This window comes from Hemitrygon akajei, chromosome 27, assembly GCF_048418815.1.
Source record: "Hemitrygon akajei chromosome 27, sHemAka1.3, whole genome shotgun sequence".
Taxonomy (NCBI): Eukaryota; Metazoa; Chordata; class Chondrichthyes; order Myliobatiformes; family Dasyatidae; genus Hemitrygon; species Hemitrygon akajei.
In genome coordinates this window covers 12,327,369-12,349,423 of record NC_133150.1, presented here as the reverse complement: position 1 = coordinate 12,349,423, position 22,055 = coordinate 12,327,369, and the positions used below count along the sequence as shown (strand labels likewise).

The following is a 22,055-nucleotide window of genomic DNA, read 5'->3' as shown; positions in this document are numbered from 1 at the left end:
ACCACTGACTCAGGCAGTGCATGCCACGCACCAACCACTCTGAGTAAAAAAAACTTCCTCTAATATCCCCCTTGAACTTTCCACCCCTTACCTTAAAGCCATGCCCCCTTGTATTGAGCAGCGGTGTCCTGGGGAAGAGGCATGCACAAGAATTGTCACATTATACTTTTGAGAAGAATGAGATATTTCTAAATGCCTCACTGTGCCCCAATTCTGCCTTTGTTAATCTGCTGAGTACCCTATCTTTTATTCTGAGGATACTCCAGGTCATGTCCTTCTGCAACTGGATGTTCGACTTCCTAACTAGAAGACCACAGTCTGTGCCTTTTGGTAACAACATCTTCACCTCGCTGACAGTCAACACTGGGGCATCTCAGGGATGTGTACTTAGCCCACTTCTTCAATTTCTGTATACCTCTGACTGGGTGGCTGGGCACAGCTCAAATGCCATCTAAAGATGTGCTGATGGGACAGCCATTGTTAGTAGAATCTCAGATGTTAACAAAAAGGTGTACAGGAGTGAGATATACCAGCTAGTTGAGTAGTGTCACAGCAACAGCCTTCAAGGAGCGATGCCTTGAAAAGGTGTCCATCATTAAGGAAATCCACCACCCAAGAGATGCCCCCTTCTCATGTTACCATCAGACAGAAGGTACAGAAACCTGAAGGCACACACTCAGCCCTTCAGGAACAGCTTATTTCTCTCTGCCATCCAATTTCTGAATGGACATTGAAGCTATGAACACTACCTCACTACTTTTTTATTTCTGTTTTTGCACAACTGATTTAATTTAACTATTTGGTATACATATTTAAGCTTGTAATCAGCGGTTTGCTTTCTATATTATCAGTATTGTATTGCTGCAAGAAAGCTCAGAAATTTCACAGCATATGCTAGTGATATGATTCTTATTCTGGTATTGTGAGAAGTTTTGTGGCTCCCAGGTAATAAAGGATTTGTTAGCATTGGAGGTTTTGGACAGGGTCCAGAGCAGCATTGGAGAAAACCCAAGAATGAAAAGGTTAACATATCGTAAGTGGCTGAATGCTCTGGGTCTTTACTCACTATAGTTCAGAAAAATTAGGGGGATCTCCTTGAAACCTATCAAATATTGAAAGGCAAGATGGAGTGGTTGCTGACAGGATGGCATTTATAGTAGAGGAGTCTCACGACAAAAGGACACAGGCGCAGAATAGAAAGATACCGCTTCTATTCTGAGAAAGGGAAAAGTTTCTTTAGCCAGAGGGTGGTTAATCTGGGAAAGTCATTGCTGCAGACAGCTCTGGAGGCTATGTCATTGGGTATCTTTAAAGTGGAGGTTGATAAGTGCTTTATTAGTCATGCATCAAAGGTTATGGGGAGAATGCAGGAAAACTGGTTGAAAGAGTGAAATAAATCAGCCATGAATGAATGGCGGAATAGACACAATCAGCCATATAGCCTAATTCGGCTCGTCTGTCTTATGGTCTTTCAGCAGAAAGTGACAGCACTTTTAAGTGTTGCATTGTGTTAAAGTTGAAGTCCATTTGATTGTCACCTGCACAAGTCATGTATGCAGGGATGTAATGAAAAACTTACTTGCAGCAGCATCACAGGCACATCACATCAGATAAGCAACAGTAACAGGGAAAAAAAATTAAAAGTAATTCATTCACATCTCTTACAAGAAAGAGTAGTTTGAACAAAATACAATAAATTTTAGTGTATTCTTGAGGCAGCAGCTTCTGTAGATACTACTGCAGGTGGGGTAAGGTATGTGTTTGTGTTGTGTTGGGCGGAATCCACTATCCTCTGCAGCTTCTTGCATTCCTTCTCATTCGAATTGTCGTAAAAGTCTATGATGGTATGAGTCAGGATAATTTCATTAGTACGTCTAGAATATTGTTTGATGACAATCCACACCTTCTTAAACTCCCGAGAAATTAAAGACACTGAGGTGCTTCCCTTGTTATTGCATCTATGTGCAGGGCTCAGGACAGGTCACAGTGAAGGAGCTAACAGTTGATCTAACCTGGTGCCAACATATTGATGTAGTCATAATGAAGGCAAGACAGCAGCCATACTTTATTAGCAGTTTGAAGTGATTTGGCATGTCAACAAGCACGCTCAAAAACTTCTATAGTTGCACCATGGGGAACATTCTGAGTGGTGGCATCACTGTCTAGTATGGAGGGGCTACTGCACAGGACCGAAAGATACCCTCCCCCCTCCCCCCCCCTAGATTATGTATTGCATTGAACTACTGCTACTAAGTTAACAAATTTCACGTCACATGCTGGTGATAATAAACCTGATTCTGATTTGCCAGAAGAGATATGATACTGATAAGATGCTACTTGTGGTGGCGTGTTCAAGGCTTTCAGGAGAACAAATAATCTTGTTTCTAAATGGTGAAGGTGCTGTTGAAAGGTTGACTATTTTCTTAGTGCATTCACTGGCACATCAGAAAGTTGGAGTATAAGGAGTCCATTAAACCCATTGATCCCTGCTTCTACTTGTTCTCCAGATGAACATCCTTGCATCTTACCTGCATGCCCTCCATTTGATTTCTCCAGCCTCCTAATTCTTTGACATACAGAGTGCTGATCATACTCAGTGGGTAAATGGCCTGATTCTCCTCCTATGTCTTATGGTATTATTGTAGCATTCTAAATGGTTGCATCACTGCCTTGCTATGGATGGGCCACTGCACAGGATTGCAGAGAGTTTTAAATTTAGCCAGCTTTATTGTGGATACCAACCTCCCAAGCATCAAGGACATCTTCAATGCGTGATGCCTTAGAAAGTCTGCATCCGTCATTAAAGATCCCCACCACACAAGACATGTCTTGTTTTCATTATTACAATCAGCAAGGACGTGCAGGAGTCTGAAGGCACACACTCAGCTTTTTAGGTATAAACCCATGAACAACGCTTCAATATTTTTGCTCTGTTTAGCACTGATGAGCAGGTTAATTAGTCATTGTAAATATCCTGTGATTATACTGTTGTGAAATTGGTGGATTGCATTGCAGAGCAGCACTTTGGGTCGAGGGGCCTTATTCACACAATATTTCGTAATAAAACAATAAATGAATAATATGTGTGTGTTAGTCTAGTATCTGCAAAATGCCTTGTGTTTATGCCTTTGAATCTGAATTTCTTATTCTTATGTTTGCTGTTATTTTACTCTCCCTCTCTCACCGTCACCCCTGAACCCCTGTGGTCTCGGATCTCGATCAGTGACATTTAGGAGTTGAGGCCCAGTCACCAGTCGGAGGGGATGCAGCAGAATGCCATGGAAATGCCCAGTGACCACTGTTTCACCATCGTCTTTAAAGGCAGCAAGCTGGACCTGGTGGCCACTGACAGCAAGGAGGCCTGGCACTGAAATTATCACTTCACCAAACTCAAGAAACGAGACTCCAGCATGAACAAGAGGGAGTAACTTGCGATGCTGGGGTCAAATCAACACGTAGAAACAAGCTGGATGAACTCAGCAGGTCGGGCAGCATCCGTTGAAATGAGCAGTCAACATTTTGGGCCGAGACCCTTCGTCAGGACTGAAGTCCTTCCAGGTGAGGCAACACTTCACTTGTGAGTCTATTGGGGTAATCTATTGCATCCGGTGCTCCCGGTGTGGCCTCCTCTACATTGGCGAGACCCGACGCAGATCGGGGGACCGCTTCGTCGAGCACCTCCGCTCTGTCTGCCACAACAGACAGGATCTCCGGGTTACCACCCACTTCAACTCTGCTTCACATTCCCATTCGAATATGTCCATAGACGGCCTCCTCTACTGCCATGATGAGGCCAAACTCAGGTTGGAGGAGCAACACCTCATATACCGTCTGGGTAGTCTCCAGCCCCTTGGTATAAACATCGAATTCTCCAACTTCCGGTAATTCCCTCCCTCTCCCTTCCCCCATCCCACTTTCTTTTTTTTTTGTAATTTTTTTTTATTGAAGTTCATCAAACAAACATTTCCATAAGATGTATTTCAGACATTGTACATATATATCATATAATCATATATATCACAAAATCTCCACAAAGTATTTATCTGGGGTATACACTTATAGAAAAGAGTGGAAAGAAAAAACAAGCAAAAGGAAAGAACTATGTACAAGTAGGGAGTGATCTTTTTTTTTTACAACAGATTCATTGATTTGTGAGAATAAAATCAGGCCTATGAGGCATTATGTAGTTAAACCATTTTTCCCAGTATGAATCAAATTGTTCCAGCTTATGATTAACAGATGCTGTTATCTTCTCTATTTTGTAAATGTCCATTGTAATTTCCATCCATGTATTTAAAGTTGGGCTCTCCTGTGATAACCATTTCCTAGTAAGAGTCTTTTTAACAGCCACCAACAGTATATTCATTAAATATTTATCTCTTTTCAACCATTCTTGAGGTATATATCCAAAATATATGGTCTTACTCTCCAAGGGTATTTCACATTTAAAGATGTCTTGTAGGGCATTGTGTATCCCCTCCAATAGTTTTTGATAACAGGGCAGTCCCAAAAAATATGATAATGATTTGCATTTTGATTTCCACAATTTCTCCAGCAAACAGGGAGGTTACTATCATAATGGGATTTGTGAGAGGGTGTAATAAAATATCTTATCAAGTTTTTCCATCCAAACTCCCTCCATTTCCATTGTTGTCTCCATATTGTTGTCCATACTTCCTCAGATATGATTATCCCTCCTTCCTTCTCCCATTTTGTTTTAATGTATGAAGTCGAATGTGTTTTAAGATTTGACAACCCCTTATACATGCTTGAAATGATTCTACTACCATTATCTGAATTATATGCTTTTCTAAAGAGCACTATCAAGCACGTATTTGCCTTGGTTACATTTTTAAGCGTCTTATTAACATATTGTGGCAACTGTAAATATCGATGATAATCTTGTTTTTCTAATAAGTGTTTCTCTTTAAGCATTTCAAAACTGAACAGTGTTCCTTCTTTCATTATGTTGCAAAGAACTGTTATTCCTTTAGTTGTCCAGTCCTTAAATGTAGCATCCAATTTATTTGGTATAAAATCAGAGTCATATGCACACCATTTAAGAATTGCAATATCTCCCTCTAGATTATATTCTTTTATAGTAGTTTTCCATATTTTAAGAGTCAATTTCACCCATGGGTTATCAATAGTATTTATGTACCTTTGTATGGGGGTGGGAAGTACCCGCTTCTCAATGTTTTTCCATTGAGCGTCATATGATGGGTTGCACCAACATATGAACTCTAGGCCTTTTACCCTGCCAAGTATACCTTGAGAGGATCTTGTTCCATTCATTGAATTGATTTTGATTAATCTCTATTGGTAGGGTCTGAAAGAGATATAACAGTCTGGGCAGTATATTCATTTTAATAGACTCAATCCTTGAACTGAGACTGAAAAATGGAATCAGGTTCCATCTTGCCATATCTTCCTTAATTTTTTTATATAAAGGCTGATAATTACATTCTGATAATTTTGCCAAATCTTTTGGCATAATGATGCCCAAATATTTGAAAGACTCTGTGTGCCATGCCCAGGGGTATTGACTTTCAATTTCTCTTGGTGGGTTATAGTAATATGAAAGTAATTGGGTTTTATCTATGTTGATCTTGTATCCTGATAATTGACCATATTATTCAAAGGATTGCATCAATTTAGGTAAAAAGTATGTTGGTTGCCCTAGCTAGATCAAAATGTCATCCGCATAACAAGCCCATTTATGCTCTGTCCCTTTAATAGTAATTCCCCTGATATCTTCATTTTGTCTGATGTATTGAGCTAATGGTTCCAGATATAACGCGAAGAGTAGTGGTGACCATGCACAACCCTGTCTCGTGCCCCTTTCTAGGGTAAGATTATTTGATAAATATCCATTGATTTTAATCCTAGCAGTAGGCTTGTCATATAGTGTCTGTGTAGTTTTAATAATTGTGTCTTGGAAACCAAATCTATGTAAAGCTCTGTAAAGAAAATTCCAATTAACCGAATCAAATGCTTTTTCAGCATCCACGCTTATCACTATTGCTTCGATTTAATTTTTTTGTATATGATCCATAATGCGAAGTGTCCTTCGTATATTGTCTTGAGTCTGGCATTGTCGTATAAAACCTGTCTGATCATTATGTATCAGTATGGGTAGAAACTCCTGTAATCGTTTGGCCATGATGGAGGTAAATAACCTATAATCTACATTAAGAACGGATATTGGTCTAAATGACCCGCATTCCTTTTTATCCTTGCCGCCTTTCGGTATAGCTGAGATTATCGCTTCCTTCCAACTGGGTGGCATTTGTGCCTTTTTTAGAGCCCAGTTCAGTGTGGGGAGTAAAACAAGAATTAACTCATTTTTAAATTATTTGTACCACTCTGCCGTACACTCGTCTGATCCTGGTGACTTGCTTAATTTAAGCCTACTAATTGCAGCTTTTAATTCAACTTCAGTTATGTCAGCAGTCATCCTTTTATTTTGTTCTTCGCTTAAAGTGGGTAACTCTAGAGAATTCAAGAAGGTGTCAATTTGGGTTATGCTTCCCCCGGAACTTTGGAATATAGAGTTTTGTAAAACACTTCAAAAGCTTCTTGAGTTTCACTTAGCTTATTTTCTATCATTTTTGTTCTTGAGTCCCTAATTGTATGAATTGTATTTTCTGCTATCTTTTTTTTTCAGTTTCCACGCCAGTATTTTCATAGATTTCGATCCACTTTCATAATGTCTCTGTTTCAGAAACATTAAGTTTTTCCTGATTTCTTGTGTAGCCAAATTATTTATTTCATTCCTAATTCTTTTAATTTCCCCTAATGTATCCTGTGCCAAATTCTTTTCTTTTTCCATCTTTTTATTATCATTATTAATAACAACAAAATAAAATTGATACATAGATAATGAGATTACACACATACATATTTCAACTAACTATAAAAGATTACAAGAACAATGATTACAGTATAAATGAGTATTCCCACATCGTAAATGATACAATATACAAATAGACAAGGCAAACCTAAGTGTATCATAATATAAAATAAAAAAGAAAAAGAAAAAATGAAAAAAAATCATTATGCAAAAAACTAATCTAAAAATCTAATAATAGAAGAGAAAAAAAACAAAAAAAAGAGGTAGAAAAAAAAGGGCTGTTTATAATATCTCACAAAAATACAAAATCATCAGTGTCGTCAACTCCGATCCTCTTGACATATATGCAATCAAAACTGGAAAATCAAATAGGCCTGGAACAGGGTCCTATTACATCATATGAAAATATTGAATAAATGGTCTCCATATCTTTTCAAATTTAGTAGAATTGTCAAATACACCACTTCTAATTTTTTCTAAATTTAAACATGACATAGTTTGAGAAAGCCAATGAAATACAGTAGGAGGATTAATTTCCTTCCAATTCAACAAAATAGATCTTCTAGCCATTAGTGTAAGAAATGCAATCATTCGACAAGCGGAAGAAGATAAATGAGGTGAGTCCATCATTGGTAAACCAAAAATTGCAGTAATAGGATGGGGTTGTAAATCAATGTTCAATACCACAGAGATAATATCAAAAATATCTTTCCAATATTTTTCAAAAGTGGACACAACCAGAACATATGAGTTAAAGACACTATTTCAGATTGACATCTATCACAAATAGGATTTATATAGGAATAAAAATGAGCCAATTTATCCTTGGACATATGAGCCCTGTGTACAACCTTAAACTGTATTAATGAATGTTTAGCACATATAGATGATGTATTAACTAATTGAAGAATTTTATCCCAATTCTCAATAGGAATAATAATGTTGAGCTCTCTTTCCCAATCATTTTTTGTCTTATAAAGGGGCTCTGAATGTATCTTCATAATTATATTATAAAGTTTTGATATAAGCCCTTTCTGAAAGGGGTTTAATTCAAACAAATTCTCCAAAATGCCTGAAGACACAAAGTTTGGAAAAGTAGGAAGTACAGTATTTAAAAAATTCCTAATCTGTATATATCTAAAAAAAATGAAATCTAGGCAAATTATATTTATTAGATAACTGCTCAAAAGACATAAAACAATTATCCAAAAATAAGTCAGAAAATCGTAGTAATCCTTTAGTCTTCCAAGCCAAATAAGCTTGGTCTATAATTGAAGGGTGGAAAAAACAATTGGATACAATAGGAATATTTAAAACAAACTGAGTCAACCCAAAAAATTTCCGAAATTGAAACCATATACGTAAAGTATGTTTAACTATCGGGTTGTCAATTCGTTTCGGCAATTTAGAAAGAGCAAAAGGGAGAGAAGTCCCCAAAATAGAACCCAGTGCAAAACCTGGTACCGATTTAATTTCCAGGCTCACCCAATGAGGGCTAAAAGATCTATCCCAATCTTTCAACCAACATATCAAATATCTGATATTAACTGCCCAATAATAAAATCTAAAATTAGGCAATGCTAATCCACCTTCCTTCTTTGCCTTCTGTAAGTATATTTTACCTAACCTAGGATTTTTATTCTGCCAAATATATGAGGAAATTTTTGAATCAACATTAGTAAAAAAAGATTTCGGAATAAAAATTGGTACCGCTTGAAAAATATATAAGAACTTAGGTAAAATAACCATCTTAATAGTGTTAATTCGACCTATCAGACATAAAGATAATGGTGACCACTTAGTAAACAAGCATTTAATCTGATCAATTAAGGGTACAAAATTAACCTTAAATAAGTCTTTGTGGTTTTTTGTGATTTTAATCCCTAAGTAAATAAAAGAATCATTAACTAATTTAAAAGGCAAGTTTCCATAAATTGGGACCTGTCTATTTAAAGGAAACAATTCACTCTTATTAAGATTTAACTTATACCCAGAAAAATCACTAAATTGAGCCAACAATGATAAAACTACTGGAATAGATTTCTCAGGATTGGAAATAAATAATAATAAATCATCTGCATACAAAGATAACATGAATATCTGTCCCACGATTAATACCAAGAATATCCTGTGATTCTCTGATAGCAATTGCCAAGGGTTCTAAAGCAATATCAAATAATAGTGGGCTAAGAGGACAGCCTTGTCTAGTGCCCCGAAATAAACGAAAAAAGGGAGATCTTTGATTATTAGTAAACACCGAGGCTACTGGGGTATGATAAATCAGTTTAATCCAGGAAATGAATGTCGGACTAAAATTAAACTTCTCCAACACATTAAATAAGTATGGCCATTCAACTCTATCAAATGCTTTCTCCGCATCTAATGAAATAACACATTCTGAAATATTATGTGAAGGAGTATACACAATATTCAATAACCTCCTAACATTAAAAAAAGAATAACGATTTTTAATAAAACCGGTTTGATCCTCTGAAATAATTTGGGGTAATACCTTCTCCAATCTGGACGCAAGTAACTTGGGAAAATTCTTGGAATCTACATTCAGTAAGGATATTGGTCTATAGGATGCACAATCAGTAGGGTCTTTATCTTTCTTCAATATTAAAGAAATAGAAGCTCTATAAAAAGATTGTGGCAAATTGCCCAATCTAATTGCTTCTTCAAAAACTTATATAACCAAGGAGAGAGAGTAGCGGAAAAACATTTTAAAAATTCTGCTGTATACCCATCCGGACCAGGTGCTTTCCCTGAATTCATGGAAGAAATAACCCCTTTGATTTCTGCATCAGTCATAGGAGTTTCCAATATTGAAAGATAATCTGGTGATAATCTTGGGAAATTCAATTTCCCAAGAAAATCACACATGGCACTGCAATCCTGAGGAAATTCAGAATGATACAGGGAAGTATAAAAATCTTGAAATGATTTATTTATCTCATTATGGTTAATTGTCAAATCCCCATTTTGCTGACGGATCTTAGTAATTTGACGTTTAACCAAAGCATTCTTCAATTGACTAGCTAATAGTTTACCCGATTTATTACTATGTATATAAAAATCAGATCTGGACTTCATCAGTTGATCTTCAGTCGAAGATGTAAGTAATAAACTATATTCTGTTTGAAGTTCAACCCTTTGTTTGTAAAGCTCCTTACTAGGAGTAATCAAATATTTCTTGTCAATCTCTTTAATTTTATCAACCAATAAAAGAGTTTCCTTCTTTATGCATTTTCTCAGACCAACAGAGTAAGAAATAATCTGTCCACGTATATATGCTTTAAAAGTGTCCCAAAGTGTTCCGTAAGAAATATCTTCCGTGGACTTGGTTGAGAAGAAGAAATCGATCTGTTCATTCATAAATTTAATAAAGTCCGGATCTTGCAATAAGGTAGAATCAAACCGCCATTGTCTAGCATTATGAACTGTGTGCATAAATTTAATAGAAAGTTTTAATGGAGCATGGTCAGAAATAGCTATACTATCATAATAACAACCATTTACCGAAGGAATCAAACAAGAGTCAATACAAAAATAATCAATTCTCGAATAAGAATGATAAACATGTGAGAAAAAATAAAACTCTTTGTCCTTAGGATGCCGAAATCTCCAAATATCAAAAATTCCATTATCAGTCAAAAAAGAGTTGATACAAGTGGCCGACTTATTGGGTACAGTCTGAGTAGATACAGATTTGTCCATCAAAGGATTTAAACAACAATTAAAATCACCACCCATTATTAACTTATATTCATTTAGATTAGGTAAAGAAGTAAATAAGGACTTAAAAAAATCAGGACAATCCACATTTGGAGCATAGACATTAACCATAGCAACCTTTTTATTAAAAAGTAAACCGGTAATTACCAAAACTCTACCATTCGGATCCGAAAAGATATCATGTTGGACAAATGTGATAGAGGAGTCAATAAAAACTGAAACTCCCTTTACTTTGGCATTCGAATTGGAATGATACTGTTGACCCCGCCAAAACCTAAAAAAGCAATAGTTGTCCTCCTTCCTCACATGAGTTTCTTGTACAAAAATGATATGAGCATTAAGTCTTTGGAATACTTTGAAAATCTTCTTTCGTTTAATCGGATGGTTTAAACCATTAGTATTCCAAGAAACAAAATTAATGGTCTGAGCCATAGTTCTAAAATCAACCCTTTGGTATAAAAAGGGTTAACCAAATTACAAACTCATGCCCCCGGAAGAGGAACAAAAATAAAAAGCGGACCCGGAAGTGACGACATCGCGGACATATTTGTAGTTCAAAATCAGCCCAAATGAAAAAATTTTTTAAAAACTGGTAGAAAAAATATAGAATTAGAAAAAAGACCACCTCCTCCCACTCAAGAAAGAGAAAAAAAAACCAGAGCCAAAAAAAGGCCGGGAAAAAGAAAAAATGAAACTAACACTTCCCCCATATCAGTGGAAGACCACTCCATATATAAAGGATATATATATATATATATAAAAAAAACACCCAAACTTTAAAAATTATAATCACTATACTAGAACCAAACTTCTTAATATAATTGGTAGTAGAAAAAAAAACGAAGAAAATATAATCACTAAAAACTTATAAATCGGGTTAAAACCCAAACAAACCAAAAAAAATATTTAAACTGTGATAAGCGATGCATTGCAGGAAGAAGACAAGAGAAAAAAAAATAGCGCCATCTTAAAAAACACCAAAAATGTTTTATCAAAAAACCACCATCTTAGTAAAAAAGTATTCACCTTCGAAGGATTAAAAATACACCTTCGAAGGAACAGAAAATAGTCAGCGATACAGTATAATGGTTAAAGTGTGCAAAACAAAACGATTAATATGTCGAAAGAACACTTTAACTTGAGTATAAAGTGTAGAGTAAACCTACACCAACAACCAGAAACAAAATCTGGTTTGGAGGATCAAAAACCATCTTACACGATCGAAATCACTCAGTCATTCGGCCTGAGAGCCCGTAGCAGTAGGGAAGTTCTCATTCAGAAAACTACTCGCTTCAAATGTAGAAAGAAAAACCCGGCGAGGAGCATTTGGTGGAGAGATTCTGAGCTTCGCAGGGTATAAGAGCGCTGGTTTTAAATTTTTCTCATAACATTCAGACATCAGCGGTTTAAAAAGAAGCCGTGCCCTCATTACCTCAGAACTAAAATCTTCTACTAAGCAGAAATTGTGATCTTGAAATTTAACCATTCCTACATGCCGAGCCACACGAATAAGTTGCTCTTTACCATGTACATAATGGAACCGGACAATTACAACCGAAGGTTTAGCTGAAGCACTCAGTGATCGACGCATAATTCTATGCGCGCGATCAAGTAACGGCGGACTGTCTGGAAAAACAGACGGGAACGCATCCTTTAAAAGTTGAGCAAAATACTCCCTAGGGTCGTCTTTTTCGATACCTTCTGGGAGACCAAGTATACGTAGGTTCTGTCTTCTGGACCGATTCTCAAAGTCGACACTCTTAGCTTTAAGTGTTTCCACCAGTTTAGTAGTCGAAAGTAAGTCCTGTTGCAATTTTTCAATTATCAAATCTCTTTTCCGAGCGTCTTCTTGCAGAGTTGCGATAAGAACTTGCTGCTGGTTAATTACTGAATCCGTCTTATCCATATAATCTCAAAAAGCCTTTATATCTTGTTTAAACATTTGTTGTTGTTCATGAAATTTTTTATCCAAAACCTCCATAAACAGTTCATAAGTTAATTCAGTGCGTTGCGGATGAACTTGCTTCTTTCCATTATCATTCGGGTTCCGCCCGGGTTCTCGTCCTTTAGATCTAAGAGCCATTTCTGAGTACATATCTTCAAAAATTCACAATAAACTCTTAACGATAAGTCCAAAAAAGTAGCAAGAATCTTTTGGTGTAGGTAAAAATAAGTTGAATAAGGGTGATCAAAGGTTAAAAAAAGTAAAGGTTATGGAGCGAATCTAAAACAGTACTCACTCCATGAGCGTCTCCCGCTGACTCCTCCTGTGCCAAATTCAATTTGTGTTTTTTCTCTGGTTCCTTCAGCCTATTTTGTAATTCCTCTAATGTTTTATTCCTTATTTTTTTCTTATATGAAGATATCGCTATAATTTTCCCTCTTAAGACCGCCTTCAGAGTATCCCATAAAATGGGAGGTCAAACCTCTCCATTATCATTAAATTCTAAGTAGAGACCAATTTCTTTTTTAATTTGTTCCTTAAAGTACGGATCATTGAGTAGACTTGAATTTAGTTTCCAAATAGTATTCTTTGGTTGTAGGTCAAAATCAACAGATAAATATATAGGTGCATGGTCACTTACATCTATTGTCCCAATTCCACAGGTGTTTATTTTGCCTTTGTCTTTTCCAAATGTTATGAAATAGTCTATTCTTGTATGTACAGAACGTGGAGCAAAATAATAAGTGTAATCCCTTCTGTCAGGGAAAAGGTCCGTCCATATATCAATTAAACCAACATCCTCAAAAAGTGTATTAACTTTCTTATGTAAAGATTTTGTTTCATAGGTTTTTCTATTGGAAGAGTCTAAGTTTGGTTGTAATTGTAAATTTAAGTCTGCCCCACATATCAGGAGACCTTCTGTTTCCGTTACCATAATATCAGTAATTTTCTGAAAGAAACCAATATCACTTCCCGGGGGTGCGTATATATTCAATAGAGTAACTGAATTGCCATCTATATTCCCCCTTACCAGAATATATCTGCCTTCTTTATCTCCCAATTCAAATATTTTTTTCAAAATTTAGCTTACTTGAGATAAGAATAGCAACTCCTCTCCTATGTCCTGATTTATATGAGGAGAAAAACAGATTAGTGAAGCCCATTCTCTTTAGTTTTTTATGCTCATTATCACTTAAATGAGTTTCCTATAAAAATACTACATGGGCTTGTTCTTTTTTCATTTTGGATAAAATTCTCTTACGTTTGATTGGATTTAATAGCCCATTTACATTAAAAGAAATGAATTTTACCTTGTCCTTAGCCATCTGTATTTATCTGTCAATGTATCATTGAAATTAGAATAAAACTTAATCCATCTACTCCCTGAACAAATAAGAACCAGGAAATTCAAATAATAACAAAAATGGCAATGAACGTGTGATTCCAAGGCTGAGGTCTCTAGTAAATGACCCTGCGTTAAGCTAGAGGAAATGTCTAGCTGTGGGGGATAATCCCTCCTACTTGTGAGTTGAGGGCCCCCATTGCAGTATTCATAAAAGTCAGTGAACAAATCCATTACACAGAAAAGATTTCCCTGTGTACTCCTATATATACATATATATGCGCGCGCGCACACACACACACACACACATATATACACATACATATATACACACACACAATTCACACATACATGCACACATATGTACATATTCTCATGTTGGTGGGTAAAAAGGAGTAAGTGAGCGAATAAAGAATAACTAAGTAATATAAAATTCACATTATAATAAGTATTTCTCGAGATAGATATATCACCGTGTACTTTTGATTCTGTTTAGCTTCTCAACATTTTTAAAGTTGGCCAAACCTTATGGCTCTTCTGAAAGGGGTGAGGACTGTGTTTGGGAAACTCCTGGTCTCTTCCTGATATGTTTCTCTCGGCCTCCTCCCGTCTCCTGCCTTCTCGTTTCTCACACTATTTCCCATGCCGAGCAGGACAATTCCTCAGCCAGGCTTTCCTTCGTTTTGGTCATGTTCACGGGCAACCCTCTGGCCTTCATGTCTGTAGTCACCTCTTCCACTGTCTGGTACAATTGTGTCCCGTTGTCATAAAGCACTTGAAGTTTAGCAGGGTACGGAGTTTGAAATCTAATCTTATTTTGCTTTAATACTCGCTTTACTTCAGAGTATTCTTTGCGTTTCTGGAGGACCGCGGAAGGGGGGGGTAATCTTGGTCGAAATACATTAATTTATCCTCTAAAAACACTCTCTTCTTACCACAGGCCCTTCGTAGAATCTCCGCTTTGGTGCTGTACCAAAGGAATTTAATTATTATTGAGCGTGGCTTTGTATCCTGAGTATGTTTTGGGACTAACGCGCGGTGGGCTCTTTCGACTTCCAACTTCATAGCCGGGGGAAGATCCAGCGCGTCCCGCAGTAACTTTCCGACAAACTCCGTCATAGATGAGCCCTCTGCTCCTTCGGGAACGTTGCAGATTCTGATATTTTTCTGCCGTGATCTTCCCTCCAGGTCAAGCAGTTTACCTTCTTGGTGATGTATTATTTTTATTGTCTTGCTCAGTATCCGTTCCACATTTTGAATGCGATCTTCCACCTTCTCAATGCGAGTCTCTGCCACCGCTGTTTTTGATTAACACTGGCGAGCTCTGCCTTAATATCACGGAGCTGCTGCTTTTTATCTGGCTGGACCTCCATTATTTCTTTCAGGATTTCAAATACATTTGCTGCTTCGACTGAACGAGGCCCAACAGCCGCCTCGCTAGCACACAGTCGGGTAGGAGAGACGCTCGCTGCACACCTCTCGGACGCAGGCTCCACAGTGTCGCTTTTTTTATTTCCATTTCTTCTCCCCATTCTTGCCCCTCTTTTCAGTTCAAATATCTTTCAAAAAATATTATATTTGACGGGTTAATGGGGTTAATACGCATTTTTCCGGAGGAGCTAGTGACTTAAGCTGCCATTCTCGATGATGACATCACCGGAAACCCAGCCATCCCACTTTCACTTTGTCTCCTCTTCTAGCTGCCTATCACCTCTCTCATGATTCTGCCTTCTTCTACACAATGCTTTCCCCTTAGATTCCTTCTTCACCTCTGCTGCCTATCTCCTCCCTGTTTCCCTTCCCACACCCCTTGATCTTTCCTCTGATTGGTTTTCCACCCTCCCCCTACCTTCTTTATGGGGCACCCTGCCCCCTCCTTCAGTCCTGACGAAGGGTCTCGGCCCGAAACTTTGACTGCTCGTTTCAACAGATGCTGCAGCTGCACGATCTGCTGAGTTCATCCAGCTTGTTTGTACGTGAGGTTTTGAATATCTTGTTCATAACAGCATGATGTTTACAGTGTTTTGATTGCAGATGAAGAGATTGAATAAAAACAATTCAACTAGGTAAGTGGTGGGAAATCCCATAAAAAATCAATTTGGCTTTCTCTCAGAGTTTTGGAAAATTATGGTGAATATCACTGGTATCCAGAAATGTTGCTTGCTGCAGTTGAATTTTGCTTGATTTGTTATCTCACTGTGCAGCTTAATAAAATATTCTTGCAATGTGATGTCAATGTCATTCCCATCTCACAATATCTCCCAATGTTCTTCCAACATTATGGCAATCAGGTACTGATGGTGGACACAGTGTATGCAGAAACATCAGGAACAGCATTTTTTGTATGAACAATGAATTCTCTGTATCTTCCTATCATAGAAAAAGCATTACCAGATACACAAGTCATTATATTTTGCAGTGGATTTTTTTTTGAAGAAATAGCTCTTGATTTCAAATATAGTTTCACATTTGGTATCTGCCTTAAGCTTTCAGGCAAAAAGTCGTTCTCTCACTGGTGTAATTTCATGTGAAAAGTATCAGTATTGAATATACATACAAAAATAAATTCAGCTTTTTAGTATTTCTTAGATGTGTGTCAAATATTTTTTTTAAATGCTACAATATATTGAAATTCTATGGGGCAGTAAAGAATGTGGACTTGTCAAGAAAACTGAATTGAACTTCCTTTCAAAATATGATAAGTGTCAGGGATTCAATGGAGATAATAGTGGCAGATAATGTTGCAGTGGTGGACTTCATTCGTTTTCAACTCTGCAATTTAGTCATTACTGGCAGATGGTCCCACTGCAGTAACTGCAGCCTTCATGTCATATTTTATAAGTATAACACATATGGGTCAGTGGGAGGCCATCTGAACCAGCCTCCTGCTTGAGACTTGCTGACTGGCTTTGCTGCAGACAGCCTTGTGAGATAGTATTCCAAGACCTTTCATGAATCCGATGGTGGAGTGCAAAAAGCTCTTCCTAAAATGTTGAGTGTGAGTCCTTGGTCTTATGTACCTCCTCTCTGATGGGAGCAATGAGAAGAGGCATATTCTGAGTGATGGTGTTGCCACTGTTTAGTGTTACCACCTTTTGATGAAGTCCTTGATGCCAAGGAAACTAGTGCCCATTATGAAGTTTATGACCCTACGTCGCTTTTTCCCGATCTGTGCAATTGCACCTGCATATATGAAGTTTATGCAACCAGTCAAAATGCCTGGTATATACTACATTGAGTGGAGTCCCATGTAAGATCGTAATGAGGTAGATTGTGAAATCAGAACTTTTTTTTATCGTACTACAGGAAGCTGGTTTCCATGATGTGATGTGCTGTTTCCACAACACTCTTCAATTTCTTGTATTCACATGCTGAATCACAATGTGGTAGATTGTGAAGAGAACTACAGAACTATTCAACAGTCTATTAACTGCAAGATGGAAGCTGTACCTGACAAGTCCGTTCCCTTCTGTGCTGAAGATGATGATGTCTTATTACTTTGTCTCTGGAATATCGTTTGAAGCTCGGACCATATTCCCTTGAAATAGGCAGCAGTTCTGTATCTGACCAAAGTAACTCCACATACTCACGGCGCTGATAGTCCTCGGAGTGTCGCCATGCGTGGCTGCCATCTTCTTTGGCTGGTTAACCTGCTGGAAGTTCAGTAGGAAGGGCCAGAAGTAGGAAGCTGGACCAGAAATTGAGTGGTTGAGTGGGAGAATGGAATCTGTGACCAACAGGCCTGTAAGTGAGCGACAGATCTCTGTGGGGGTGAGGTCGGCTGGGGAGTGGAATCGACCGAGGAGAGGGTGGTCAGGATGCAAAAGGGGACAACCAAGATGATTCCGAAAAGCAAGAAGATTCAGGCAGGCAAAGAAGTGGAATGGGGTGACACAAAAGCAACAGAGGGGCTTCCAGAGTTAGAAAACCGGTGTCTGAAGATAGGACAGTCAATCAAGAAATTGAGAAGATGAGTCCTTATATTTCATCAAAATCAGATGGCTGGAATCCCAATTCTTATGGAGTAGATGAAGGTTAAAAAAAGGGTTATATAAATAAATCTGTCAATTTTAACTTGAGAGAGTTTGGGAAATTTAATGTATCGGCACACATATATATCTTCGCGTCTTCTGCTGCTGGAACCAACCCACTTCAAACTGACATACTCTGCATTCACACTTGCATTTCTGCACACCACTCTTGTACGCATGATTATCTGAGTTACTGCCATGATCCTGTCAGCTTGAACTAATCTGGCCATTCTCCTCTGACCTCTCTTGTTCACATGGCATTTTTGCCCACAGAACTGCAGCTCACTGGATGTCTTTATTCTTTATCCCATTGTTTTCTGTAAACTCTAGAAACTGGTGAGTGTGAAAATCCCAAAACAATATCAGTTTCTGAAATACTCAAATCACCCCATCAGGCATCAACACTGTCAAAGTCATTGAGGTCACGTTTCTTCCTGAATTTTGATGTTTGTTTTGAATAACAGCTGAAATCTTCACCATGTCTGCATGCTTTAATGAATTGACTTTCTGTCACATGGTTGGCTGAAAAGATTGTTGTATTAACAAGCAGGTGTACAGCTGCACCTTATATAGTGGCCATTGAGTGTAACTCAAGTTTAAACAGTATTATTAAGTAGAAAAGACTGTGACTCAAAAATGAACGCTGATCCTGTTCTTTGGTAGTGCTGAATTCATCTTTCTGATTTCCATCTCTTTCTTGGCTGCCTCCTCTCTTTTTACCTCTCTGTGAAGCAATCTAGGCTGTCCTTTTAAAGATTAGCTTAAATTATCACATGTACATTGAAATGGTCAGTGAAATGCCTGAATTTGTGTCAGGGTCCAGCACAGTCCAAAGATGTGGTAGGGGGTGTGGCGGTGGGCGCGCAGAGGACATCCCACAGTTGTTGCCACAGTTCTCAGACCAACATAGTACGCCTATCTTTCACTAACCTGAACCCGGATATCTTTCAAATGAGGGAGGAGAGAATTTCTAAATGGTTTAAATAGCACCCAGAAGGAACTATACCAGTCATACAAAATCCTTACAGACATTCGTGGGAATCAAACCCCAATTATGATGTTTGGCACTGCAAAGTGATAACCTAGCTGATAACTAATTGATGGGATTCTGAACGCTTGTTTGATTGAAACAGGTTTTGGTAAGCATGTTCAACTGAGTAGGGAATGACTCAATGAGGAGGTACCAGGACCAGTTTCTTCCAGTAACTTGCAGACTTGAGTCAGAGGTAAGGAAAGCAAATGCAATGTTAGCATTCATTTCAAGAGGACTGCAATATAAAATTATAAATGTAATGCTATGGCTTCACAAGGCATTGGTCGGACTGCTCTTGAGTGTTGTGAGCTGTTTTGGGGACTTTATATAAGTAAGAATGTGCTGGCATGGGAAAGGGTCGAGAGGAAGTTCACTAGAATGATCCTGGGAATGAGTAGATTAACATATGAAGAGCACTTGATGGCTCAGGGCTTGTACTGACTGGAGTTTAGAAGAATGAGGGGGTATCTTATTTAGAACTCTTGAATATTGGAAGGCTAGATCTCGTGGACGTGGAGAGTATGTTTCCAATAGTTGAAGAGACTAGGACAAGTGGGCACATACTCAGAATTGAGAGACATCCCTTTACGACAGAGGAAATGGAATTTCTTTAGCTAGAGGGTGGTGAATGGAAGGAATTCATTTCCACAGATGGTAGTGGAGGTTGATGTATTGGGAATATTTGAAGTGGAGGCTGATGGGTTCTTGATTAGTAAGGGTGTCCAAGGTGATGGGGAGAAGGCAGTAGAATGGGATTGAGATGATCAATAAATTACTCATGATGGAATGGTGGAGCAGATCTGATGGGCCAAAGGCAGTCATTTTGCTGCTGTTTATTATGTTGAATTGATTGTTTATTTCCATGTTTGCTGAGATTCTGGGTGTAAACTAATTTGATATTTGTTTACAATGCAGCCATCACTGTTTAAAAAAGCATAACACACCATATGAGTCTTCCATTGAGTTCAGTGCCAGTAACTCCTGTGATGCTGCTGGTACCAAACTGTATTGGTCTCTGCCGTTCCTTTGAATTCATCAGATGCGTGGAGAGGGGGAGTTTGCTACAGCCTGCTTTCCATATACCACCCAGAGTTCTGTACCTAGATAGTGAAGACATGATATCCATGGTCAACTCTGACTGACAGAGACTCTCATCATCACGAATAGAGAAGAATTTGTGCTACAGAAACATAACTGGTCATTGTAAATTGTCCAGTGATTCGGCTAGAGTTCAGTAGGTGGGCTGTTGGGCAGTGCTGCTCATTGGGACAGAAGGACTGACTCTGTGCTATATTTCTAAATAAATAATAAGCAAATAGTGCGTTACTCTGAATTTCCAGGACCAGCAGAATCTCTTATCTTTATGAACCTGAATCTCCTATTCTGATCTCTGCTGTTGTTTTTCTCCTCCCCCCCACAACCCCATCCCTGAACCCCTGCAGCATTGATTTACGACATGCAGGAGTTGAAGCCAGGTCATCAGTCAGAGGTCATGCAGCGGTATGCCAAGGAGATGCCCACCAGCTGCTGCTTCACTATTGTCTTCAAAGGCAGGAAGGAAAACACAGACCTGGTGACCCTCAATGGCACAGAGGCCTGCCACTGGATCTATGTCTTCACCAAACTCAAGAAGAGAGACTGCAACATCAACAGGAGAGTGCGACTGGACCAACGTCGTTTGTGGTCTGTGCCAGGGGGTACACCACAGAGGGAGGGTGCCACTTCACCCAATATCTGCACTGACGGCAGCCCCCAAGTCTGCTCCCACGCTGTGTGGAAGAGCAAAGGTAGTAGGCACATGGGAATAAACTCCCATCCAAGTGATGTTTCCTTACATAAGACAATAATGCAGTGGTTTCAGTATTTTTGATATAATTGATATGTATGTTTTCATAGGTTATGTGCAGCAACGTGGCTGGAAAGCAAGGGTGCAACTGGTTGAAGTCGGCTGCAGAGGATTTGTGGCCAGATCAACATTGAGGCTACTCCGGGAGTTGAGAGTGCGAGGGAAGACACACCGACAAGCTGTCAAATACCTCTCCAGAGCTGCTGAAAAGGGTAGTCAGAGGCACTTGATGTAGAGAAAGGATTCCATCTGGGCACCCAAGTGAGTGAATGGCATCAAGGAGGTGAGCCTGGGACGCCAGGATTCATTGCTGAACCTTCTGGAAATGTCATGGGCCTATCAGTGAAACACTGAGGAGAGAGGGCTCCACTCATTTGGCTACCCCGCAGAGTCCAGGCAGCATGTCTCAGGAGTGTATATAAGGGATATTAACAGCGAGTCCTACATAACATACCATAATGTTTTAGTAGGTTATAGGTATATTTATAGTTTCAGAATCAGGTTTAACATCACCAACATGTGTCGTGAGATTTGTTAACTTAGTGGCAGCAGTACAATGCAATACATGATAAAAGCTATTGAAAAATAATTGATTACAGTAAATATATGTATATTAAGTAGTTAAATTAAAATAGTGCAAAGAAAGAAATAATAGAAAAGTGATGTAGTCTTCATTGGTTCAATAAACATTTAAAAATCTGATGGCAGAGGGGAAGAAGCTGTTCCTGAATGTCTGAGTGTGTACCTTCAGGTCTCTGTACCTCCTTGTCGACATTAACAATGAGAAGAGGGCATGCCTGGGTGATGGGGTTCCTTAATACTGGATGACACCTTTCTGAAGCAGTGCTTCTTAAAAATGTCTTGGTATGCTACAGAGGCTAGCACCTCTGATGGAGTGACTCATTTTACAATTTTCTGTAGTTTGTTTTGATCCTATGTGGTAGCCCTCACCCATACCAGACGCTGAAGCAGCCTGTCAGAATTTTCTCCACTGTGCATCTTGTTACGTACCCCGTAACTGGGTGTCTGACCAGCAGAGAAAGAAGAATCCGTTGGAGTCTGGTGGTACCAAACTAAAGGTGATTATTAGTAAACTACACAATACAATATCAAAAATGCAAATATACATATAAAACAAGTTAGCAGTGATAAACCTAAAAGTGTAGGAATAATAATAATCAATAATAAACAAGCTCTATCGATGTCTAGGGGTAAATGAATTGTCATAGGAAAGTATAGAGTTCAGTTCATAAATGCTGAGGTGGTT

General features: G+C 38.4%; 1 protein-coding gene across 1 annotated transcript; it reads left to right on the top strand.

Annotated features, from left to right (window-relative positions):
- Positions 1 to 3,256: 3,256 nt before the first annotated feature.
- LOC140717014 (uncharacterized) lies at positions 3,257 to 21,447 on the top strand. Its single transcript, XM_073030207.1, has 3 exons — positions 3,257 to 3,558; positions 20,385 to 20,729; positions 20,839 to 21,447. The coding sequence occupies exons 1-3, from the start codon at positions 3,435 to 3,437 to the stop codon at positions 21,021 to 21,023; spliced, it is 654 nt and encodes a 217-aa protein (XP_072886308.1). The 5' UTR covers positions 3,257 to 3,434; the 3' UTR covers positions 21,024 to 21,447.
- Positions 21,448 to 22,055: the final 608 nt, after the last annotated feature.